Here is a 26,739-nt window from a genome sequence, read left to right on the forward strand (position 1 = left end):
GAAAAAAATGCATGGCAAACTAACACGTAGCAGGGAATGATACAAAAAAAAATCCCAACTGAACCCCTGTTTTATTGATATTCAGTCAGACAAACATCTTCACGTGAATGGAGGAAGTAACATTGACAATACATAAATAATAATCAGACATCCCTGAAGGTATCAAATACATTTCATTGCATTTGCTATATCAATCAGAGCAGGGAAAGCTTTATTTGAATTGCTAGGGAGAAGACAAGGGTATTGGTTAACACTGTAAATGGTTTCCAAGTTTCTGCCTAAGGTCCCAATTTTCAATTGATAAAATAGTGCTGTGAATTCCCTGTTTCAAAAAGATTGTAGCAATAAATCAAATAATATCCTTCCTTCAAACGCTATGTTAACATATAGAGAAATCTTTTAAGAAATTAAAAACTCAGTACAAAGTTCTTAAATACACATTTGAATAAGCAATTTTAGAACTTCCAATCATTTTTTCTGGATTAATGTAAACAAAAAAACAGCTGATGGTTTGGGCTTTTCGTTTTTATCTGTTTTAAGAACTCAAAAATAAATAATCCCAGTTGAATCTCAGCTCTAGCAATATACTTCACTTTAATTATTCCAACACTTTTTTCAAAAACAATTCTGTAACTCGTTAGAAAAAAATGCTACAGCATTTCATTCCTTTCCATGAATTGATCACACATCTGTTCAGTCACCTGAACCATCAAAGGGCCCAACACTGGGCATGTAACTCCCGTGGTGCATGAAGGGCCCTTGCTGGGCATGCACAGTGCAAGGTCCTGCCAGTGCAAACTCACAGGCAGACCTTGTTTTAAGGCACATCTTTCCAAAGAAAGTCTCATTCTTGAAGGTATAAGACTGGCATTTAATAGAGAAACAGAGAATAAGGAAGCTTGCCAACAATCTACAGAGACTTTTGCTTGCAAGGCACCAGATAAGTATCTAGCCCAGTTATATAATATGCATTAAAGCTGATTGAGTTTACCTGATCTTTCAGTATCCCCTACACAGGGCTACTTACTCTCCATTTCAGTTCAGTAAGCATAAACAGACCTAGAAGCACCTCGTACAATCAGCATTTATAAAGCTGCAGCTTGTTCAGTTAATTTGCATACAGCCAGATTTAATTACACAATTTGCATTACATGTTTCAGATTTGCATAAATTTTGATTTCCACAACTGATCTCTCTGCTATAAAAAGCAAAACTGGAACTGCTAAGACATGAGCTGAACTTGGGAAGTCTGACATATGTAACGTTTTTCTGCATTAAACACAAAGCAAAATTCTCTTTAAAGAGTCTGTATTTCCTTGTAGTAGGTAATAGAGTGAAAAAGGTTTCCACTTATCTCAGAGCTTGCATGACAAAGTCACATCCACCTCTGCGGTTCTCACTGCCACACAACCTTCACAAAGATGACAATTTAAAGGCTTATTCAGCCTCTAGTAACAGCAACACACTACTCACAGATGGGTTTTTTTTCTCTAAAGTCTTTATACACACATACAAAAATGAATACATTTAAATACACAGAACGGCCTGGGTTGCAAAGGCCCACAGTGCTCCTCCAGTTCCAACCCCCTGCTGTGTGCAGGTCGCCAACCAGCAGCCCAGGCTGCCCAGAGCCACATCCAGCCTGGCCTTGAATGCCTGCAGGGATGGGGCATCCACAGCCTCCTTGGGCAACCTGTTCCAGTGCCTCACCACCCTCTGCCTGAAAAACTTCCTCCTCATATCCAACCTAAACCTCCCCTGTCTCACTTTAAAACCATCCCCATATACATATATTCCCATTTGCTTATTTATTAATATACTACCAAGTATACCACAATGAAATCCTCAATACTGAGGTTGCAAATGAAGAAATAGCAATGAAAGCTGCCAAATAACTCTTAGTACAGCCCACAGCATCTTGTGAAATTACTGGATGTAAGAAAACTGTGGCAGAGACCTGCCTGCCATGGATCTACCAACAACACAGTTATGCCTAGGTTAGCAGGAGAGGAACAAAACACTAACCTGCAGGTAGATCTTTCAGGAGAAGGTTAAGAAAATGAATTCTCACAGATCAGTGTCTTCCTGCATACTGTTATTTCAATACCCATGCTTATTCCTAGACAAATGAATTAACATTAAACTGGAAGTCAGAAAAACTGTTAGGCTTGTATACAGGCATACAAAGAAGCAGCAGACTATTTACTTTATTAAAACAACACCTCTCTTTCTAAAGAGAGAAACAAAGATATTTTCCCATCTTTTACAGATATTTTATTGATCTCCATGCTTGCTCAGACGTATTTAAAAAGTAATTTCTTAAGTTTCAGCACTACAGTGGCACTACAAAGCACCTTTGGGGTTTAAGAGTAACATATTCCAGGGCCCCATCCAACCTGGCCTTGAACACCTCCAGGGATGGACGGGGCATCCACAGCCTCTCTGGGCAGCTGTTCCAGCACCTCACCACTCTCACAGCAAACAACTTCCCCCGACATCCAACCTCAATCTTCCCTCCTTGAGCACAGGCCTACTCCTCAGGTTCTCAATTTCTTTTGAATGAAAAGCAACAAAAAAAAGAAGGATAGGGTTGGTTGAGGGAAGAGCTACTTCATGTCATTTGTGGAATGACAGATACTTTTTCTAATGCAAGTGTTCTAACTTGTTTAATAAGAAACAAAAACAGTTTACTATGAAATTCTTTATTTGTACTCTCTCAGCGTTGTAAAAAAGCAGATTAAGGTTCACTTTGTCAAATTCAAGTTTATTCCTGGGAGAGCTTGCTATCAGTGTGTACATACCAGATGTCTGTGATGTCCTGCTGTACAAAACACAAACAGAAGTATCCAGGCTTGCACTGAAGGCCTGACACACAGACAAGGAGACAAATACAGACAGATTCATTGTGAAGTATTACTATAGCTTCAACATGGATAGTCATGCTTTATTTCAGGACCAAAACACACTCCTTCAAGATACGTTATCCAAATGACTCTGAATCATAGAAAGGAGAACAACAAGACATCTGCCAGCAATGTAACACTGGTTCAAAATGAAATGAACATTAAACACACTGTTCTTTCAGGGTCACAATACATTCTACTAAGATTCTATAGCATTCCATCTTTTTTCAAGGGTAAGACTGTGTCATGGCTGTTGCCTTTTTAAGCAAGAAAGACCCACACATAAGCAAGCCAGTGCTTCTTCAGAAATACACATTGAGTCTAGAAATGGAGGATGATTCAAAACCACAACTACTCAATTTTCTAAAGGTTGTACAAATCATGTTAGGGGAAAGGGGAGAAAAACAATCTGAGCTAAAAATAAGTAACAAAGAAACATTATCATTCAGAGCAGGGTACATTAGGTCAGAAGCTGCTGCTTTTCAGCAGCATAAAGTGCTTACAGCTTTCTGCTCAAAAAACTCCAGCAAAACAAAAAGTCACCACCACCAAAGCAGGAGAGTAAATAAGTTGTTTGCTCAGCACTTTCTGTAAGAAAAAAATGGCTTAAGCACCAAGTACCCATTTTAGACAGTAGATGATGTTAAAGCTAAGGAAGCACATCGTTACTAACATACTAAGAAGTTGCCAATACAGTTTCACAGAATTAACCTAGCACATACTGTTGGACTATTTTTGTCCGTGTCCTTCCCCCACCCTCCTCCCACTTAGCCATCAGTCTTACTGACATTTCTGCTATCCAATTATATCACAACTGCTAAATTATTATTTACCATCTCTAAAGCCAAGCTAAAAGAAACAGCATTCAGTTATTTCTCAAATCAGGCTAAATAAAAAAAAAAAATACTTGAAAGATTTAATATGCAGCATATTTTCAGTAGAACAGGTTACCTTGTGTTGTGGCTGATGCCCCATCCCTGCAGACTGTTGAGGCAAGGCTGAATCAGGCTCTGGGCAACCTGATGTATCTGTGGTGTCCCTGTGCAGTGCAGGGCAGTTGGATTAGATGGCCTTTAAAGTTCCCTTCCAAATCTAAGGATTCTATGATTCCATGATTCTATATTATAGACATTAATTATATATGTAACTGGGTCAAATGGAAGAGTAAGCAGAGGGAGTGGTGAGATGGAAATTAAGAGTATGATAAAGCCTTTTATAAATATAATTTTTTTTTTTTAATTGTGATGCTGGTTATTTATCAAATGCTATAAACTCTTCAAGAGTGGAAGTTTCTCCAGCTATCACTATTTAGTTGGGTTATCACAGGTCCCAGCCACAAAAAAAGGTGATGCTCCGTGTGGGTGAATGGTGTTCTACACCAGTGCTGCACGCTGACATGTACAATCTGTGCTAACATATCAGACATGCCTAGAACAAATTCATTGGGAATACAAGTTATGCAGCTTTAACTCAGAGCTTCAGCAGTTACAGATACACAACAGTTCTGGTCACAACTGCACTTAAACTGTGTATTAAGATTCAGTCTGCTAGAATTAAGGTACCACATTAAAAACACCTGAGGAGAAAAACCTAGAAAATGCTGAACATGATTTGCATACTACCTTATGCTTTAATTAATGTTCAGTTAAAACAGACACAGGTTTTCACTTAAGTAGGACAGCTGACTTCCACCATTACTCTTTTACTTAGCTATCAGATGACACGTTAAAGCAAGCAACTTGTAAAGATGTGAGAGCACGGTGATTCAGGAACCTAATTTGGAATGATGTACCTCAAAACACATCAATACAAAAAAAATCCAAACATAGAATGCAGCCAAGAAGTTGTACCCAACTCAGAACAGGAATACATACGCTGTAACCTTTCTTAGAGGAATTCTTCATGCATTTATAAGAACAAATTTTACAAATTAAGTACAAAATCCACATAAACTTTGAACTTTCAAGAGAAAAGTATAGCACCAGTAGAGCAGAAACGAGACACACATACCATGGATAAATGCTATACCTCAGTTAATTCTGTTTATGGTAAAAACTGCTGTCCAGATTAATCGCTCTAGTGTTTCCCCATAAAAACATCCTTTGTGTATTTATTTTGCCATCTGAGTATAAATATTATTTCATAATTAGTTATGGGAAAGTTCCTTCAACGGTTTGTAAAGAGACTCAGCAATGTATTTCCTCTATGTAGAGATGTGCTCGGGGGTTCCATATGTTAACTGAAGTCTTCCATCTCCTTCTGCCCCTCTTAAGCAGTAATAGGGTACTCAACAGAAAAAGAGAATCACAGAATGGCCTGGGTTGCAAAGGCCCACAGTGCTCACCCAGTTCCAACCCCCTGCTGTGTGCAGGTCGCCAACCAGCAGCCCAGGCTGCCCAGAGCCACATCCAGCCTGGCCTTGAATGCCTGCAGGGATGGGGCATCCACAGCCTCCTTGGGCAACCTGTTCCAGTGCCTCACCACCCTCTGGCTGAAAAACTTCCTCCTCATATCCAACCTAAACCTCCCCTGTCTCAGTTTAAAACCATTCCCCCTTGTCCCATCACCATCCACCCTCACAAACAGCTGTTCCCCCTCCTGTTTATCCGCTCCCTTCAAGTACTGAAGGCCACAATGAGGTCTTCCCACAGCCTTCTCTTCTCCAAGCTCAACAAGCCCACTTCCCCCAACCTTTCCTCATAGGAGAGCTGCTCCAGCCCTCTGATCATCAAGTAAGAGACCCTACCTAAGACATGTAAGAGAAGAAGCGAGTGCATTTCAGACATGATGTCTGAGACTTATCTTTCAGGTGAATTCTAGTAGTCAGTGATGAAATGAAGCTCCAGTACTACCAAAGGGAGATCTAGAATAACTACACTTAAAACTGAGCTACAGAAATGCAGCCCATAAGCCTCTAAGAATGAATTTTCAAATACCTTCTCTAACACTTGCTCCATTCTCAGCTCTCACATCTTAGTACCAGTTGTTCAAACTACCAGGCCTCCTCAACACAGTTGCAACTAAGCACTGTATACAAGAGACTGTGACCTACAAGCTTTAAAATACCCCATTACCTCAGCAGCAGAAAGATCTGCAGTAGTTTCACTCTAAGGACTGTTCTTCCTCCACTGTCCTATCAACAAAAGGAAAACCTAGCTCTGCTCTAGTTTTCTATCTCATGCCACACTTGCTTGATGTATTTGATGAGGCAGATGGAAACAGAAAAACACTATTGGATAAACAAGTTCCAATCATATCTGCTGCCATTGCTTCTTTAGTAAAGGGTCAAAGAGTCTTCTGCTCATGTTTGCAGAAAAGGGTTTCAGCTCAGTAGGCTTAACTGGTTATTTTTGAACAATGCAATCTCAGCAAAATTCAGAGTTCAAATATGGTAAACAAGTATGGGACAGAATAGAGAAATTCTTTACAATCCCAAATTATAGTTTGGTTAACCAGAATGCTCCCTAAGCCAGGTCATTGCTGCTTTCTTCCACCACCACCCCACATGAACCACCCAAAGTCAGATGATTGCACTGATCAGCTTCAAAGCGAAGAGGGACATGACTTAAGTCATAAGTTTATGGTCATAACAGGGTCATGCAAGTACTATCATAGCTCATCACAGTAAGATAAAATGGATTGTTAATACTCAACCCAAGCACATGCTCATTGGGCGTTGCATGCTATATGAATTCCAGACTGTTTTATTAAAACCAGTCATCTATACCATCAGCGTAACTTCTTAGCTGCTACAATTATTTACTTGTTTCAAGTAGAATCAGGGGCTGCATGCGCTCCGCACTCCAAGACACCTAAGACATATAAAAGCCAACACACTCAAATCTCTTCTTCCTGAGGAGAACTGAGCCCAGCACAAGGGAACCTCCCGAGGAACCTGGCATGAGGGGAACAGTAGCCCTGCTACTTACCTTTCTGTGTGGCTAAGGTCAGTCAGCTTAGACATCACACAGCACAAAGTAATCAAGGCCAACATTTAACAACTGCAAACTAGACTTCTTAGTAGCAAAGTCCATTATCTCAAAGAGCCTGTAAAAACCCATTTGTGCTCTGTAGATTAACAATCTAGCATCGCACTAGAAATTTAATGAAAGCCAAGCTAGAAAGAATGACAAAGGATTTCAGACACAAGCTAGAAAGCAGAGAAAGTATTTTTAAAGTTTTCTCATTAATTTATATAATAACAGAATATTCAAAAGGGTAATGTCTTACAAACAGCAAAAAATACAAGTTTTTTTTTTTTTAATTAATGAGTAATTGAAGTTTTTAGACTATAATTATTCTGATTCTTAAAGCTGGGCAAATACACAAACCCAGCTGGCAAAACACACCAGTTTGCATCACGTTTCTTTCTTATTATATATGGTATGCATTTCTTCAGCACTGAGAAATAAGTTCCTTAGACTTCCTAACCTAAAAGCAATCCTTTAGCCTACATAAGAACTGCTATTCATAACAAGATTGCACCTTTGTAACTGAAAACCAAAGACCCAAAGTTAGCTGAAATCAGTGAGATCTTCCAGGGCATTCAGCACTGAGCAAATGCTAACCCAGCTCACGCCAGCAGGACTTATCCAACACATCAGTGGGCAAAGCGATTCGTGCAGGGATCATGCTTTTCACTTCCCATGTCAACGTGAGGTATCTGGCTGCTGCCCGTGCTGTGATACAGCAGTGTCACTACAAGGATTTTCAGCTTTTCTTAGTTACAGCAATGCAACTTCTCTACAGCCATCTCTCAGATCTACAACAAGAGGTTGTACACATATCAGGCAAGAGGTTTTACTTGCAATTTTCAACTAAGGAGCACAACTATTAAAAGAAAGAACAAAACAACAGACAACTAAAAGTGTTCTACCACCCTCTGATAACTCAGAGCTAAATCAAATGCATAAAACCTTGCTCAAATTTACATTTTAGCATAAAATATTGAAACATTTTTGTCACCAGAATTATCTTAGACAGCTCATAGAACAGCTTGGGTTGGAAGGGACCTCAAGGATCATGAAATTCCAACCCCCCACACCACACGCAGGGCCACCACCCTCCACATTTCACAGCAGCCCAGGCTGCCCAGGGCCCCATCCAACCTGGCCTTGAACACCTCCAGGGATGGACGGGGCATCCACAGCCCCTCTGGGCAGCTGTTCCAGCACCTCACCACTCTCACAGCAAACAACCTCCCCCTGACATCAAACCTAAGTCTTCCCTCTTCCAACTTAAAACCATTGTAAGTATCTGAAAAATAAACACACAAAACAGACTTCAGAAGGAGAACAAGAAAATATCTGAGGAAAAAAACAAACAAACAACAGAATTCAGAAAAAAAACCAAACAGCCTTTTCAACCAGCTTGTGTTAGTAATGTAGTAGAGCCCACCATCATCAATGACACTGCCTGTTGTGGTACAGAAAATACAGCTGACAAAAAACACTCTTTGATACTGAAGTACAACTAACTAGTACCTTATATTTAGATTAGATTTAGCATTAACCTTTAGCTTAATCCTACAAACGCTTCACCAATGTAAAATTTCTGAACCATGCAAAGCCAAGCACTGATCCACTTTCAGGATGAAGCTGTAAGGTGTAGGAAATTGAAACGTGTTCTGAAGGTGTAACACAATGGAAAGCGCAGCAACGAAAGCAGAGCAGCAACCTCCCAGGCTGCAGCAAGGGAGGATTTGCTCAAATGCAACAGCCATAGGCACAGAAATAAAGGAAAGAAGCTGCTTACCTTCAGAAGACCTCAGGTACACAGGGATCTCCAGAGGGAGCCTCTTGCTTCCACTGCCAAGCCTTAAATGAGGTCTGGGAAGGGGTGGATCCTGGCTCCAGCCCTTCTGACCACTCAGTGCATTGCATTGCACACACCTGTGCTCCCCTGAGTTGGCCCTGCCTTCCTACCAGGTGCTCAATCACTGGTGCAAGCTGTGACTTAGCATTTCCACTAGAAAAGGTTAGTTTTAAATATGTTTTTGCCACTGTAAAATTCTCACGATTCCTAAGAATATTCCATTGATAAGAAGCCAATCTTGAGCAGAGCCTCTATTCCCTCTGTGTGAGAGATTTCAAGATAAATAAACAGACTGAATCAAGAAAAACAGCTTTGGAAATAATTTCAGCTCACAATAATTAGTGTATTAGACATGCTGAAAACTTCTTTTAAAAATTATTAGCACCTTCCTGCTATAAGTTCTGTGGTAGCACAGTAATGTACCTAAACACAAAGCATAAGGCAGAACTCTAGACAGCATTACATACTTTGAAATCATTATTAGATCAAATAGCACATAACTGCAAGGTCTTAACAATGAAAAGCCAGATATAGCCATGTGAAAGGGTAAGGCTTTGTAAACTGACGTGCATTTGTGCAGCCTGTGACAGTCTGATACTAACATGAGAAGCAGTCAGCCTACTGAGTACTATCCCCAGCTGTACTTCGTATGAGACATTACAGAGAACAGATTTTTTTCTTGACTATCTCAAAAATTTCTTATATCATAGAATCACAAAATGGCCTGAGCTGAAAATGCCTACAGTGCTCACCCAGTTCCAACCCCCTGCTGTGTGCAGGTCACCAACCAGCAGCCCAGGCTGCCCAGAGCCACATCCAGCCTGGCCTTGAATGCCTGCAGGGATGGGGCATCCACAGCCTCCTTGGGCAACCTGTTCCAGTGCCTCACCACCCTCTGGCTGAAAAACTTCCTCCTCATATCCAACCTAAACCTCCCATCTCAATCCCATCTCATATGTGATCAAATATTTAAAATACTCTTAATGAAAACCAGAATTGTCTTATTAGTGTAGATATATAGATAGATAGAAAGAAATATAGATATATATGTATGCATGCTTATGATGAAAAACTGTTTTATACATCCTAAGACAACTTCTGTCAATATTTTACAACTTCATTTCAAGGCTCCTGTACATTTCCTACTTTATGAGCTTGTCATAAAAACATAATTCCTCCAAAAGATTCACTTAATTTCATAATGTTTTGGTTCAAGGAACAGATGTAACATTTGTGACATACACTGCATGAATAACCCCCCACCTTAAATGGAATTACAAAGTTATATATCACATAAAAATTCTGGGGAATCGAATCCGGATTCAACATTTCAGGGTAGCCAGCAACTTCCAAACACCATTCATAATTAGAACTAAATGATCTTAAAGGTCCCTTCCAACCTAAACCCTCCTATGATTCTATGGTTAGAGCCCTATTAAGACTTTACTTTGCACAAATTCATCTTCTCAGCACATATACTTTTAGTTGAGAAAAGCAGGACAAGTTGAAGGTACTCTTTGTATTACTCCATATAGGTTGCCTGAATTAGAAGATTTCACTCAGCTTCCAAAGACAAACTGTGCAGCTACAATCCCTCTTTTCTTTAAGAAAGATGTCACCTTTTCTGCACTGTAATCCTCCAGCCTTTCTATTTCCCAGGATCTTGGGATGTCAGCATGGGTCGGTTATAAATTGCCTACATGGGACAATCTGTAACTTCCTAAATTATGTAGTTTATAAAAAATGTCAGCTTCTGTCAGAGCCTGGAAAGTTCTTTTTGAGTAGTAACTTCATTTTGTGGTGCAGGCCAAAAGAAACAGATGTCATTTTTCCTCCACATGGTTCATCCCTGAATCTTGAAGTGATAAAGTGTCCCTTTTTGATCCCCCCCAGCAAAACAATAAGAATGTATTTTTTCAATGTGTTCATTACATTCAAAGAATCTCTTCAGTCACTACTGTTTTAATGAAACTGTGAAAGCTGTTACTCTAAAGCACAGAAGGACTGTTTGTATAGCTCTCACAGTATAACTTCACCAGCTCTGAAGTAAAAGGAAAACGTCTATTTCTTCCATTTATATGGCCAACAATAACTTCTGCGTCCTGACAGGATCGTGTGTATGCTGGCAGGAGGGCAGCTGGTAGTTTCAAAATACTTTATCAGGAAGCACACAATGAAATAACAGGCAGCTTTCCCAGATACTGACCCAAAGAGATGCTCAGGCTTCTTTGGCCCCACACTTCATAGGTGTTCTTTTGCTTTTAAACATGGTTACAGCTGTTTTCTCCACACACACATACAAAATAAAAATTCAGTGCAAATGACTATTATAGATGTGAACAATAACAGAGTTCTATTAATGGAGAGAACTTACATTTTTCCATCTGAGAAGGAACTCAGTACAGACAGAAAGCCACTAGGTTTGTAATACAGTTTTCACCTACTTCAGAAGATTCAATGCATGGGAAATCGTTTGTTATCTACATTACACTAAGAAATACTGCAATGGAACATACCCCATCTTCTACCTACAGCAGTTTGACATTCTCTTAACGACATTTAACTGAAAACAAATCTGCTTTTGGACATGGAACTCTGTAGAATCTATAGAGGCAAGTAATTCCTTTCATATATACTGCCCATATAGCCACTCAAACTAGGAAATGCTACATGATAGTGAAGGTAACTCTACAACATAGGACAGAATATCCTCTCTGCTAAAAGCAGCAAGGAGCTACAGGAGACTGGTAGGAACAGGTTGTGTGAGAGCAGGGAAGGAAAGGGGACCTGGACCTGGGGCAAATTTACCACTTTGCTCACATGGTCGTGTCCATAAGTGATCAAAACAAACATAAAAGGAGGTTCCAAACGTAGCCTGAAGTGACCTGAAACACCTTTTAATTCCTGAGCAAACTCCTTCACAACTACAAAAAAAGTAATCGCAAGGAGAGCACGTAGTTTGATGCAGCAATACTAAGATGTTAAGTGTTTCCCTTACAACAAAAAGACAAATGTAGTTTTTATGGAGGCAGATCTATGAGTCTTGAGATACTTTAACTTCTGTAGAGTTGAGGAAGAGGAAGACAACTGACAGAAAAAGAATATCTATATGTTTATAAATCTATATTCAATAAATAATGCTTTAACATCCCCCCTTCGCTGATATTCAGCTCTAACACCATGGAAAGGAGAAGAATGAGAATGGGGCAATTAAGATAAAACTATCTAAAAATTTGAACTTGTGCATTATAAGATATTAAAGACCACATGCACACAAATGAACGTATGTTCAACTAATACTGACCTAAAGTAAAATGATCAAAAGGATGGCATCATAGAGACCATCAGCACGAGTCCATAGTTTGAATAAAGATTTCCCTATTTTTAAAATGCAGTTACCCATCTGTAGGTCAGAAGATGGATGCTTTAACTACTTTAATACAGCTTATTAAAAGGAATTGAAAAATATGAAGCAGCATAGTAAAAAAAAGCTTCCAAGTATTGAGTGTTTTCAATGATCTTGCCAAAGAAAAGATCAGTAGCCCCAAATTAATTCCTTTTTAAGTCCTTCCTACTTTATCTCATCATCTCTTAAACAACATCCTGAACAGTGTTCCAGACCTAAAACCTCACCAGGATCTTTTGAAAGCACAGACTTACGTTTTGGTATTCTGGGACTAGCTTTCTTCATTTCATTTTCAACTTCAATAGATGCGCACAGAAGAAAAACCTTTAAAATACTTCTGCAAGATTTCATAAAGCAACACTCCCTTTTACATGCAGCTGATCTCAGCAATTGGCAAATGTGCATCCTTTCCCCCTCAATAAGTAACATTCATAATCATATATATTTAAAAAAAAAAGCACAAGTTAGAAAATGAGGCTGTAATGGCTTGTGTCTATCTGCATCCTCAGAAGTTAACATATCTTTTAGCTCTAAGCTAAATAACTCTTTCAAGTGGCTGGGTAAATCAAGAATACAAATCCACGTGGGACAAACTCATTAATTTTCCAAGCCCCCCATCCCAACAGCACAGTGTCTTGGACATACATGAAAAGGGGAAAAAAAGGGAGGTTGCATTCTTGACAAATATGTTGCTCTCCACCAAATGAAGTTTTGCAGGCAGCCCAGCATAACAGGTTACCAGCCAGGATAAAGGTTTCCACAGCATGAATCCTTCTGATTATGGAAGTACGTCTGGGACCTACACAGCCCACCTGTCCAGAGATCATCCACCAGCATAGTTTTAGAAGTGAACTATAGAACCACGCAGTATCACAGCTTGGAAGTCTGATTATGTAGGTTCCCAGGAGTCCACTCGATATACAACAACAAATAACTTATGTTTGTAATGTTTGTCACAACTTTACTTTGTATCAGCCAAAACCCAATTCTTTACAATTGCTTCATGTCTTAATTCCATGCAAAATACATTGATGTCAGTCTAGTTTTCTGTATTAGCAATGAAGGATGTTAATACAAAACATCTATTTAAATAAGCATATATGACAATAGGAACCAGCTTTCTTTGAAGAAGGTCTGAGCAAGAGAGGTCTCTAATGACTTCTTAGAGTAACACTAATAATACATTAATTTAGTCAGCAGAATTTTTCTCTCCATTCAACAGAGGATGTGATTTTTATTTACCTTTGAATGTTCTCAAAATCAAAAGTAGCATCCATTCAAAAATAATCCAGAACCATCACCAAGTTCCAGCACTAATACTTGTTCTTCTTTCCCCTCATCCCCATCACCTTAAACACACATTCTAGGCAGCTAGCTAGAAGAAATACCCAAGCAGCAGACATTACCAGTAGTATGGCTGGTTACTTACATCATACTTTGCAACTCAGGTGTAAAACTTGTTGATTTTCCCATCCCTCTTCCACTGCTTGAAGAAGCAGCTGTTGACATCGGGCTAGCCACAGTGCTGCTCATCTGAGTAAACAAAGAAATAACAGTAATTACAGATACATTTTATTTTAGAGAACATATGAAAGAATGGTAACAACTGCATCCCTCACACAATTCTACATGTTGTAGAAATTTCAAGTCTGCCTCTGCATACAGAACTTCATAACTCCTTTCAGTCAACACTCAAAGAAAACTATCCAGAAAGCCAAGTGAAAAAGCCCATTTTACTAATTGAACATGTAAGAGAAATTTGTAGTAACTGTAGAATATTTTCACCCTAAAGGCTGCTGTGTACATTGCACACCAGATATTCAAGAGGGAAGAAAAGCTATGCAGGATGGACATGAGCATAAGGCTCTGTATGCAAAAAGAATCCCATCTGAGCCCACAGGAGAGAGATATTTACTGTAATTACTGTAAGCATTGGAAAGGTGCTATTTTTCAACTTATCTTCTCAGGAACTCATTCAGAAGTGCCCTAAAAGCACCAAAGAAAAAACAGTACAATAAATTATTGTTATTCTGGAATATATTATATTTATACACACTGATGTCTTGCTACTTAAAACATACTCTTCCATTGCCATGGTATTGCAAGTACTGATAAATCAGTCCCTGCTTGCCTCCACTGAGACCAACACAACAGTGAAACAGTATTAGAAACAGACAGATAAAACTTAATGAGCACTGGGATCATAAATTCCTTTTTGAAACACATACTAGAATCAGGAAATCACTTAGGTTGGAGAAGACTTCAAGAGCCCACGCACATCGTTCAGCCCTGCAGCCACGTGTCCTTAATACCATCAAGGCTGGATAATGTACCACCTCCCTGGGCAACCTGTTCTGCTGCTTAACCACCATCAGCATGAAGAAATTCTTTCAGATACCCAATCTAAAATTCCTTGGTGCAAATTGAGGCCATTTGGATGCCCCATCCCTGCAGGCATTCAAGGCCAGGCTGGATGTGGCTCTGGGCAGCCTGGGCTGCTGGTTGGCGACCTGCACACAGCAGGGGGTTGGAGCTGGATAAGCACTGTGGGCCTTTGCAACCCAGCCATTCTATGGTTCCGTGATTTCCTCATACCCTATATCCCACTTGTGATGAGAGGAAAGAGGGTAGCAGGAGGATAGCTGTAGAGTTATGTGCTCTCTCCTCCAAACTGAACCTCACTTCTGTCAGCCATTCCACCTCTGTCCTATTTTCCAGTCCTACTCCAGTTTCAGAGAGAAATGCACATCATGATAAAAGCTAGCTGACTGAAGGCCCTGTCTTTATACAAAAAGTTTTATAGCTTTGCTATACAAATTTCTTATAAAAAAATAAAAAGACCAAATCAAACCCAGTTCTACTCTTATTCTATGAAGTAAATCTAACAGATGTACATTTTCCTTCTTAATAAAATGCAAGTCAAATGCCTGTAAGTAATTTCATTAAAAAAATCTTAAATTACTCAAAGTCTAAGAAATCCAAGTTTATTTATGGAAAATTCTACAAACATAGAATAGGGAGTTTCATTTTTCCACTTCAATATTATTTATAAACACAGAACTGCACCCATCATGCGAGCCTTCAGATAAACAGAGCACATTTCCATGGCATTTTCCCTCTTCTATCCAGCTGCTGCCCACTAACATCAGCTCACTCATACTGCTCAGTATTAGTATTAGCACTAGTATTGATGATGAAAAGCAGACGTTAACTTGCTCTGCTGTAAGACTTCTAAAGAGATCTTAACTTTGAAGTGTAAAAAGATACATTTATTTTCTGAAATTATAACCTGGAAGTAAGTTACTATATTAAATGCCACTGCACTGTAAAACACTGAAACCCATCACAAATAAAAGGCTTGGAGTGAAGAACGATGTAACACTGAAAATGCATAAGACACTTTCAGAAAGTAACAACAAAATAAGCATTTTGGGACAGTCGTGATACAACAGCTTATGGAGGGACAGCATCATGCAGTTAGAGATAGGCTCACATTTTTTATGACTGCTTTCAAGTAGATTTGAACAGACTTCTATCTTCAAGCAGATTCTAATTTAGGTCCCCATCCTGCAAGCACTTATGCACATGTGTAACTTTAATCACATGTTTACTCCCACTGAAGCCTGATTTTAATCACGGGTACTTACACACCAGGCTTAAATGTTGGCAGGATCCGGCCATAATCAGCAGTCACCAAAGAGTCACAGAAACTAAACAATCAAATTAGTGACATAAAAAAATAAAAGCTTTTAAGTGCATCTATCACGTGAAGGAAGCCGACAGAGGGTTTCTAGAAAAGCTGTATACTCATACATAAGGGACTGAAGAGGAAGCTGCAGTGATACCCATGTAGAGAAGCAGAAGTTTATCTGTATTTTACAGTTTCTTATTTGAGTGAGAGAAACTGTATTCATTTAGTAGCTATATATTATATTCCACACCACACTATCAGTACTGCTCAGTAAGTTAATACAGATGATCACAGAATCCCCAAGCTTGGAGAAGACCTCCAAGATCATCCAGTTCAGCCACCCACCCACCACCAAGAGTTCCCAAATCCTATAGGGCTACACATTATCTTCAAGCATTACTGAAAACCATGGAAACTCTTACTCAGGAATATTAGACAGCAAAACTATTCTGCCTGACAGTCTTCCATAAAGCACCCATTTTACAGAGGATCTCATCTGCATTCCCAATCACTGCAACCCCCAATGCACCCATTAATTTCTTTGGATCACAGAATCACAGAATGGCCTGGGTTGCAAAGGCCCACAATCTAGTTCCAACCCCCTGCTGTGTGCAGGTCACCAACCAGCAGCCCAGGCTGCCCAGAGCCACATCCAGCCTGGCCTTGGATGCCTCCAGGGATGGGCCATCCAAATGGCCTCAAGTTGCTCCTTGGGCAACCTGTTCCAGTGCTTGCATATTGAATATCTAAGACTTACCTTCCCCAACACGAGAGCTCATTGGTAAAGACCAGAAGGACTAATTGCATGAGAATGATATATATTTTTGATCTTATTGTTTGCGTAATGGGATACTGTTTGCAAATGTGTAGATTAGGTGTAGATCAGCCCAAGGAGGCTGTGGATGCCCCATCCCTGCAGGCATTCAAGGCCAGGCTGGATGTGGCTCTGGGCAGCCTGGGCTGCTGGTTGGAGACCCTGCATGTAGCAGGGGGTTGGAACTGGATGAGCACTGTGGGCCTTTGCAACCCAGGCCATTCTGTGATTCTGTGATTCTATGAACTAGGTGAACAACTCAGTTAACATTTTCAAAATGTAGAAAAAGAAAAAACACCTTGAAATATACCATGTATGTGCCTTAAACTTTAAAAAATTGAGCAAGATATAACAAGATTTTTATTTAAGCTTGAATTATTATTTTTTAAACTAACAGGATCATTTAAAGCACATGGCTGTTTTCTTTGAACACCTAAGAGAAACGTTTTGCTTTATCCACGGTGTACAGTCTGATCATTTAGGAGGCATTGTTACCTCCCCCACATCATGGGACAGTTCTGCCATTGCTGGGTCAGTAGAACAGCTGTGATTTGTGACTATCCTATTTTAGATTAAATACTTCTTAAGGTTCCTGTCCTCCAAATGGATGAGAACAGCTTCATTCAAAAACCTCAGGGCTGTACATCTGTGCAAGTATCGGTTAAGGAGCTGAAAGCTTATCAGCTACTGCTTCACCAAAAACTCTGCTCTTCCCACTGCAACCAAACGATTTAACTTTCAAATCAAGCAGGTGTACAGCATTTTCTTGACATAAAAAACCAACAGCTTGTCAGGCTTTGTCAGACCCTTCACAATAATTATTTCCACAGCCCACGTTTTGTTTGATGGTTTAGATAATTAACTTCTTTACACATCAAAGTCCCATCATCCGTATGTTCTATTTCCTTTCTTCCGGACATAAAAAAAAAAAGAAAAGAAAAAGAAAAAGAAAATAATTCAAAAGCAGAAGCACTCTCAAATCAATTTTCTTCAATAAGTACTGCTAACACGGAACTGAAAAGCCTACTGTAATCTTCAGTGGGTCAATATACTGTATTTGTTTTAGCTCCAAACCGAAATGCAGCTGTTTGCCATATTCTATAAAACGAATTCAGATGTTCAGATTAGGTCACAGATTATTTCAACATGCTATATTTTAATCATGAACTCTAGCAAAGAGAAGATAGCTTCTGATGAGCGCTGGCTGCAAGTAGCAATTAGGAGGTCCTATCCAGATACACCCTTTCAGCTTTCACAAATTCTTTTCTCATAAAGAGAATCTTGCAATCATGTGTGCAATAATAACAACATATATAGTTCTTAATATGAATAGAGATGATTTAAAAACATCTACTGTGACTTAATATCTTCTACCTATAATCACAGAATGCCTTGGGTTGGAAGGGACCTCAAGGATCATGAAGCTCCAACCCCCCACCACAGGCAGGGCCACCAACCTCCACATTTCACAGCAGCCCAGGCTGCCCAGGGCCCCATCCAACCTGGCCTTGAACACCTCCAGGGATGGACGGGGCATCCACAGCCTCTCTGGCAGCTGTTCCAGCACCTCACCACTCTCACAGCAAACAACTTCCCCCTGATATCCAACATCAGTCTTCCCTCCCTCAACTTCAAACCATTTCCCCTTGTCCTGCTGTCATCTCCCCTTTCCAAGAGCTGACTCCCCTCCTGTTTGTAGGCTCCCTGTAGGTACTGAAAGGCTGCAATGAGCACACCCTGCAGCCTTCTTTTCTCCATGCTGAACAAGCCCAGCTCCCTCAGCCTGTCTTTGTAGTGGAGGTGCTGCAGCCCTCTGATCATCTTTGTGGCCTCCTCTGCACCCTCTCCAACAGCTCTCTGTCTTTCTTGTATTGGGGCGCCCAGACCTGGATGCAGTACTGCAGATGAGGCCACCCAAGGGCAGAGTAGAAGGGGACAATCACCTCCCTGTCCCCAAAATAAAACATAGAACAGTCACAATAGAAAACAGTATTTGTTCTATACAAAACAGCAGAAGACAGGAGTTCTTGGCTGTGGAAAGCTAATTCTAAGTTGTTTCTTGACAAACATAGGCCCAACTCTCTCACTGAGGGAAAGTACAAGAGCAGACTTTCGCTTCACAGCCGTCTCTTTTATCCACGTCCATTCTGAAGCTCCCAGGCAATACAAGCTCACCACTACAGTCCAGTCAATAAGCCAGATGTACAACCCATATATGATGTATTTATTCAAGATCCAGTTGAGAGGTGTGTAGAAACTGAAGTTCAAGAACTGAAGGGAAGAACTGAAGTACAGTGCTCCTGAAATTTGAATGCAATGCACAGGCTGCACATCGAGCCCATAGCTGCCAGTTATCACATTTCCAAACTACTTATTTCTCAATTGTATTTGGAGCAAACAGAAGCAGTCTTAATAATAATAATAATAATAATAATAATAATAATAATAATAATAATAATAATATATTTTCTTACTAAAAATCAACACTGCAAATACTTCCATCTTCTGTTTTCAAAGACTCCTCAGATACTTGCATCAAGCACCACGGGCCACATAAGGATCTAAGGGCACATCCACTCTCAGCCGCCCACCAATACAGCTCAGTAACTCACCAAGTGCAAGCAGGGAGAGCAAACGTTTCTAGTCCTGCACTTTTCACTCTACAAAAACAACTGAGCATGTCAGCTGGGTCAGTTTAAAACAGAAGTGTTTCTTAGAGGAGGGAAATGTGAATCAGAATGGCTTAGCAGAGCTCTGAGTACAACTGATATCAGTCAGTCGGTGGCCACATTTGTTCTCAGCATCTCTAAAGTGTTTGCAAAATCAACTCCCAGAAGTAACTGATAGAGCCTCGTAGATGTTCTGATGTCTCTGCTGCAGTGTGAAGCACAGAACTAGTGAAAAACACAGAGATCCGAGACAAATTCTTCCATTAAATGCATTACTGTAGAATTTACAATGACTTAATTCATGAAGTACACAAGCAGTATAGGCACTGTACCAGTTCTCTTTTCTTGTTCTTTATATTTTGCATATAACCTGAAGTCATGCAAAAATGCAAAGAATGATATTTTCATCTATAGAAACAAACAAACAAACAAAAAAACAACCAAAAAAAAAAAAAAAAAAAAAAAGAACAGGAACTAAATGCCAAGATGACTAATTTTGTTAACTCAAAATTAAAAGTAATGGCTTTGTTTTCACATCCCCTACTTCAGAGTAATTACCTTAATCACAGAATCATAAAATCACAGAATCATAGAATGGCCTGGGTTGCAAAGGCCCACAGTGCTCCTCCAGTTCCAACCCCCTGCTGTGTGCAGGTCGCCAACCAGCAGCCCAGGCTGCCCAGAGCCACATCCAGCCTGGCCTTGAATGCCTGCAGGGATGGGGCATCCACAGCCTCCTTGGGCAACTAGTTAATATTTTGTTACCACAAAGTATCTTACTGCAGGCACAGGCTCACCAGCATGCAAAAGTATATAAGATAGAGTCTTCTAGGACTGGAGATGTACGATCTGAATTAACTACAGGAAATCAGATTTTTCTTGGTGCACTTCCTTATAAAGAAAAAAAGCAATTGTAAACTCCGTTGAACACGTGCAAGGCTGGCTTTCTAAATGTAGGAGCAAAATTTAAAAGACAACCATGTACATTGTACATACACTGTTGCACTGATCACTATTAGCATGGAATAACTGAACAAAGAAAAACTTTGAAGTTCTTCAGTTCTCCTGAACTGCTCGAGCAGGCTGGAACCAGGAACATTCTAGAGCTAAAGGTCCCCAATGAGCACAACACACAAATGACCTAGACTTACCTTAAGCATCACCAAGCAGAATGCTTGCACTATTCACCCAAAGGAGAACACATTTCACCTGCAATTGCTGCTTCCTTTCATTACAGAAATCACAGAAACACCAAGGTTGGAAAAGACCTACAAGATCATCTAGTGCAACCATCCACCCATCACCAATAGTTTTCACTAAGCCATGTCCCTCATTACCTGATATACCAGATGCTTATGATAGTTTTACTTGAAAGTGAATAACAGAAATATTTGGATTAGATAGCGGCATGAAATTCTTTACTGTGAGGGTGGTGATGCACTGGCACAGGTTGCCCAGTGAGGCTGTGGATGCCCCCTACCTGGAAACACTCCAGGCCAGGCTGGATGGGGCTGTGAGCAACCTGGACTAGAGGGAGGTGTCCCTGCCTACAGCAGGGGGTTGGAACTGGGTGATCTTAAAGGTCCCTTCCAATCAAACCATTCTATGATTCTATGATCCATCTCATAGCTGTTAATGCAGAGCCCAACTTCCAGCACCCAGAAAAAAACGAATCATTTTTGACCATAACATTCCTTATCAGAATTAAACAAGCTTGGAAAACCCACCAGCATAAAAAGAACATATCCAATCCCCATTTTTATCCCTTTACCTTTAGTCCACTCAGTCATTCACTCTGATTTAGAAATTAAACAAGAAGCACGTATACCTGCATAATAATAATTCAGACATACATCCCTGGATGTGTTTACAAACCTTTTGGATGTGGTGCTCAGGGCCGTGATTTAGCAGAGGGCTGTTAGAGTTAGGGTAGGATGGTTGGGTTGTGGTTGGACTCCATGATCTTTAAGGTCTTGAGCAAGCAACCTGAGCTTGCTCAGCAGCAACCTGAGCAATTCTATGATTCTATGATAGCATGTATAACATATATAGTATAATACAGCATACATAAAGGATGCAGAGTAAAACAGATTTTCAAGCACATGGAGGTACAGGCTTTGCCCTGGTGATTAAAATGCATCTTACTGATGTTGTTTTTGCAACTGTGGTGCTCCATACAACTGGACAGAAAGTAATTCTAGATGTCCATTCCCACACCTGGTAAGAAAGTATCTTTGTACACAATTACTGGAAAGAGGAAAGCCATGAATAAGTACAACTCTCAATGACTTAACAGGGAAAGAAAAGTCACTAACCAGCTACAGATTCAAGCACAACCTCCTGATCCAGTTATGCATAACGATGACTGTATTTTACATGAAATGGCTCAGAATGTTCTCATATTTTAAGCTATTATTTGTCCATCCATTAGTCAGACATGACAGTTATTTAAGCTTCTTCAGAAACAGAGCACAGAATGGTCTGGACTACTGAAAGAACATTAATACACAGATGTAACTATTTTATTTGCGACTGAGAAATACACAGCAAAATCTCACATCACAATTACGTCTCCACATCTGGAGATGCTTACAGATACTTCTGAGTTTCTAACTGAAGTCTAATCAGAGTTCTGTCCTTCTTCACAAGTGATTCTTTACTAAGAAAACATGGAAAAGTATCCCAGCAGATACGCTCACCTCCCTCTGAACACAACGTGCAGCACTTTCTGCAGAACTCCATGCCACTTCTGGCAGTAAATGGCACTGCACATCAACACCAATGACTTTTTCTTTCTCTCTAAAGACACTTAAACAAAACAGCACAAAGACTGAGCATCTTGGAACCAACAGAAAAGTTTCCACAGCTTCCAGAATTCAGCTCTTTGATTGTAACTTTGATTGCATTAGCAGTAAGTTTTGTTGTTTTTGTCTCCCCCCCATAATACATTATTCTGGCTGTATTCTGAATATTCTGTAACAATTTTTTAATAGTTGTATAGATGTTAAGTGTGGTGACCACAAACTTCCCAAGGTGAGCACTGATAGCTTGCAGGAAAGCAAATATTGTGTACTTGTATGCCTTCTGATAGAAACTGGCTTTGAATCCTTGGAAGCTGCAGACAGGATTCTAGCAGACCCCAACCTGTAACTTACTCAACACTTTGATTTTCTTGAAGAGCAATCTGTCCATGTATGAATACACAGAGCCCAAGCTAATTCTACCAGCATGCTTTGCTACTCATCTGCCAACAAGAAAATCCATCAATATCAAGGCTCACATCTACCTTCAGCTCCATCTAGAGTATCTCAATTCTAAGGTTTTGCTAACACTGTTCTATCCTCTACAAAGCAAAATCAACTGTATTCTTACCAACAGCTTTTAGTTATGCTTTCCTCTGTGTAATTTCTCTTGATTTCTTTCATCTGCCTCCATCTGCTCCTTTCAAGATGGCGTTGCCTTCCTAACCCATGACATTGATCCTCCTCTTTCCATATCACCCTGAGCTGCCTTTTGTTCACTGGCTGGAGTACAATCATGAACATTTATCAACAATCCATAAACAACTATTAACATTCCCAGTACAGTTCAAACCTGACCTTAATTGAACACTCTGGCATATCAGCTTTTCATACTTTGCCATCACCACTGTCCTCAAGTATATCAGAAATCCCCAATGAAGCATCAAATATACAGCTCAGATTTTTTTCCCCTTTCTTTTTTACTGTTGAACTGTTCATCTCCTTTCTGAGATCACTGCTTGCCATCAGAAATTTCAGTGCTCTTAAGCAGGAAATGTTATCTTCCACTGCTACTTACCAGCACAACTAGTACAAAGAAAACTACAATGACAACAGCATGGCTTTAATGTCAGACACAACCATTCATACAAACTAAAACCCGATTGTTAAACACAGCTCCTAAGTGCCAGACCTAACAGTTTTAATAACTAGATGTAACAGATAGAACATTGAGGATGCCAGTCCCTTGCAGAGATATCACAATCATAGATGAGTTCTGGGAGATTTCCATTGAAATGTATTTTTTTTTTATTCTTTACTTTTTTTAAAAAAACATTTTTCCTCATTGTTAAGCAAATCATCTTACAACGTGCTTAACATTGGCTATCTCTATTGATAGTTCTTGTGATTCACCTGGGAGATGTTCCTCAGAGTTAGGCCAAGACAGAGATGCCTCAACTCACCCCTTCCATACAAGCCCTTGGCCTCTTTTTACCATTACTGTTACTTATGTATGACAGAATGGCAGCTGTGGGAACTAGAAACTTTACAGCTGATTCAGTGAAACTGATTGTAATCACACATAACACTTTAAACATATGTGAAATACAGGAGTAGTGAAAAGCCAAAGATCATTTACAAATAGAAATATATATTGCATTAGCTTGCAGATGAACACTTAACAATATTACTTGTAATTAATATTGATTACATGCAGCACTATGAATGACAGATCTAATCAATACCATTTCTAATCAATGCCTTTGACATGCAGTTTTCTGATCAGCTCCTGGCAAGCTCTAATTGAGTCACTGCTGCCCAGCTCCGTGAGAACACAGGCCTAACTAGTTTCCTTTTCTTTACACACTCTGCATATCTACATATTTGGATATTACACAATTGCAACAAGAACAGCAACTCAATCAGTTTCTATAGGATAATCACTTGCTTAGATTTGGCCTCATGCCTTAAAACACTCTTGTAATAATGACCCAGAAATATACAGCCTACTTGTGCTCACTGCTCGAGGACACCACAGCACAATGGCAACATCAACACAATGCTCTGTATCACTTCACACTATTGCATGTAAGCAATTCTTAAAGCACTTGTAGCTTGCTAAATAATAGCTTGTCTATTGTGATGTTACAAACTGACTAATCACATCTCAAATAGCTCCACTCTGTGCTATCCAAAATTAAGTCCTTGACAGGTTGGTTGTAACACTCAGTTGGTTGTGACACTCAGAACTTTGCAACAGTCTAAGGGCTACTGAATTCTGTTAAACCTCAGGCAATGTTTCCAAACTCACATACTCAAAACCTGTGAGTAAAGAGCCAGTAAAGCACAAAGGGATTCCTCATTTACTTCTCAGAGGCACAGCCTCGGAGTTGGTCCTTCTGCCTTTGCACATGTCCCAGTTAGATGTCAAGTTGCTTTCCAGAATCTTCACAGCTACAGGTTTCTTTACCTCAGGAAAGCTTTGTATATTCACAAGACTCAGATGTAGGACTTTCAGAAAGCCATGAACAGTTGCACTTGAAAACCCCGCTTGCAGCATCGGCTTTCACGTCTACACTGTGACAATACAAAGTACAAAAATGCACCAAAAGAAGATAAAATCTGATTTGTACGTTAGTAATGTGCAAGTACAAGCCAGTGCAAAATCCATCAAAGTTGATAGGAAGAAGGACATCACCTTCCAGGCCATGTGGATCTGGTCAACAATTAAAAAAATATGTAGGAGGGATGAAAGAGGATGCACTGCACCCTGCCAAGTGAGTACGCACAGCACTGGGTGCAGTGCCTTAAGTCAAAAGGAAAGAGAGGCCTGTACCAAGGAAGAGAATGGTGTGGGAGTGAGATAGAAGACTTGAAAAGAAAGATAAAGTACATCTCCAACAAAAATGCAGCCCCTGAAACAGGTTCACTCTCAGGAAATCTGCTGTCTCACAACAGGCCGCTAATCCAGCACAGCACATCTGGCACCCACAGCACCAGGTTCTTACCTCCCCTCCACACAGCCAGTAATAAATATTTTGCATAGGTATTGTTTTGCATTCATCGACTGCAAAGAATTCATTTGTATAACTTCTAGGAAGCAGCAGTTGATCAGATATGAAGATACAGTTAGTAAGTAATCATAGAATGGCCTGGGTTGCAAAGGCCCACAGTGCTCATCCAGTTCCAATCCCTGCTGTGTGCAGGGTGGCCAACCAGCAGACCGGGCTGCCCAGAGCCACATCCAGCCTGGCCTTGAATAAAACCACTGAGAGCCTACACAGAGAACATTGTCCCAGACAGCAGCTATCGCTAGGCTTTAGCATTTAACACTCTGCAGGGACGGGCTCTATTTATAGCAAAAAAAAAAAAAAAAAACGAACGCCACTTCTCGTTTGTGCACGCAGAAGTAAAGCCCACCCCCTGCAGAGCCGCACGAGCGGGCAGCATCAGACAGCAGCTAGCAGCACCTCCAGCACGGCGCAGGCCACGGGCTGACCTCGGTTACATAACTCCAAGTCCCAACCCGAACCCTCTCCCAAACGCACCGAGACAACACAAGGCAGCGGGGCGGGCTCCAGCGCCCAGCAACACCGCAGGCCACGAGAAAAGCCCGTGCGGAGCTCCGCCAGCAGCGCCGGCTGCGCGCCGTGCGAGCATCGCGGGGCTCCCGAGAGGAGCAGCCCGAGAGGAGCGGCGCTTCCTCCTCGCGCCGCCCGGCACCGCCTGAAGCGCGGAAAGCCGCGCGGAGGGCCGGCTTGGCAGCAAGCTCCGCAGGCAGCGCCCGCCCGCCCGCCCGCCCGCAGCCCGGTCCGCGCCGTCCCGCCAGGCCCCCGGGATCGACCCCTGGCTCTGTGCAGCGGGGCGGGCTGCGATCGCGCCGGCGACTCGCTGAGAGGCTCACCCCGGGGATGGATGGATGGATGGATGTTGGATGGAGGAGGCTGAGGTGTGCGGGGAGGAAGGAAGGAAGGTAGGAGCTTGGTGGTGCCCGGTCCCCCCCCAACGTGTGCGGCTGTCCGAAACAGGAAAAGCGAGAGGCGGGAACTGAACCTCGTCCCTTCCACTCTACGCGCTGACTGAACCGAAGCGAGAAACCAGGGGGGCGCGCGGCCGCGGCCTCCCCCCTCGGCCGCAGCGGCGGCTCCGGCGCGGAGACGCTCAGGAGGCGATCGGGGGGGCGGTGGAAAATGGCGCCGCCCGCGGGGGAGGGGCCGGTTTCGCCACACGGCGGCCGCGGAGCGCTGCCGTCTCCGTCTGCCGCGCGGCGGCCGCGGCCTCCCAGGGCGAGGGGTGGAGCCGAGGCGGGGCCGCCGCTGCGCCGCTTCCCTCCGCCGTCGCTTCCTGCCCGCCGCCGCCGCTGCCGCTGCTCTCGGCCGCTTTCCCGCCCGCCGCGGGCAGGTGCGGGCTGCAGGCTGCGGGCGCTGCCTTGGGGCGGCTGAGCTCTTAACGGCCGGGAAGGGCTTGAGGGGAGCGGGCTGCTCTCATCGCTGTCTGTCGTTGTACGGCTCCTGGGGGCTGATCGCGCCACAGCAGGGGCTGCCGCACCGCCCGTCCCCAACCTGTGTGCAAATACAAACGCGCCGCTGCTCTGTAAATCCCAGTAGGTGCTTACTGCAACTTAATGCATCCTACAGCCGTGCTGGTAGCTTAACGCGTTGAGGTAGTTAAATATCTTCCACACACAAAATCATGGAATGG

The 26,739-nt window shown here is 41.5% G+C and overlaps 2 protein-coding genes and 1 long non-coding RNA gene across 8 annotated transcripts in view; 1 reads left to right on the top strand and 2 right to left on the bottom strand.

The window, feature by feature from the left end:
• The window catches only part of SUPT3H (SPT3 homolog, SAGA and STAGA complex component), a 271,837-nt gene extending 245,762 nt beyond the window's left edge, over window positions 1–26,075 (bottom strand). The window contains exons 1-2 of the mRNA XM_031604944.2: window positions 25,943–26,075; window positions 13,553–13,656 (exon numbers count right to left, since the gene is read on the bottom strand). Coding sequence (XP_031460804.1) covers window positions 13,553–13,656 — 104 coding nt within the window. The 5' untranslated portion in view covers window positions 25,943–26,075. The remainder of the gene's footprint in view (window positions 1–13,552; window positions 13,657–25,942) is intronic.
• Window positions 1–26,739, top strand: part of RUNX2 (RUNX family transcription factor 2) — a 215,256-nt gene that overhangs the window by 17,339 nt on the left and 171,178 nt on the right. Inside the window, exon 1 of one of the 6 annotated variants that reach the window (XM_090136651.1) lies at window positions 25,881–26,011. The exons of the other annotated variants lie outside the window; for them this stretch is intronic. The gene's annotated coding sequence lies outside the window, so the exon portion shown is untranslated. Of the gene's footprint in view, window positions 1–25,880; window positions 26,012–26,739 lie in introns of those variants that run through there. 6 annotated transcript variants of the gene reach the window in all.
• Window positions 367–11,784, bottom strand: LOC149919273 (uncharacterized). Its single transcript, XR_016464593.1, has 3 exons — window positions 8,658–11,784; window positions 3,855–3,942; window positions 367–3,491 (listed from the first exon to the last, which is right to left on the bottom strand). It is a non-coding gene; the product is annotated as an uncharacterized LOC149919273 (long non-coding RNA).

Source organism: Phasianus colchicus, chromosome 2, assembly GCF_987193195.1.
Source record: "Phasianus colchicus chromosome 2, bPhaCol1.hap1.1, whole genome shotgun sequence".
Classification (NCBI taxonomy): domain Eukaryota; kingdom Metazoa; phylum Chordata; class Aves; order Galliformes; family Phasianidae; genus Phasianus; species Phasianus colchicus.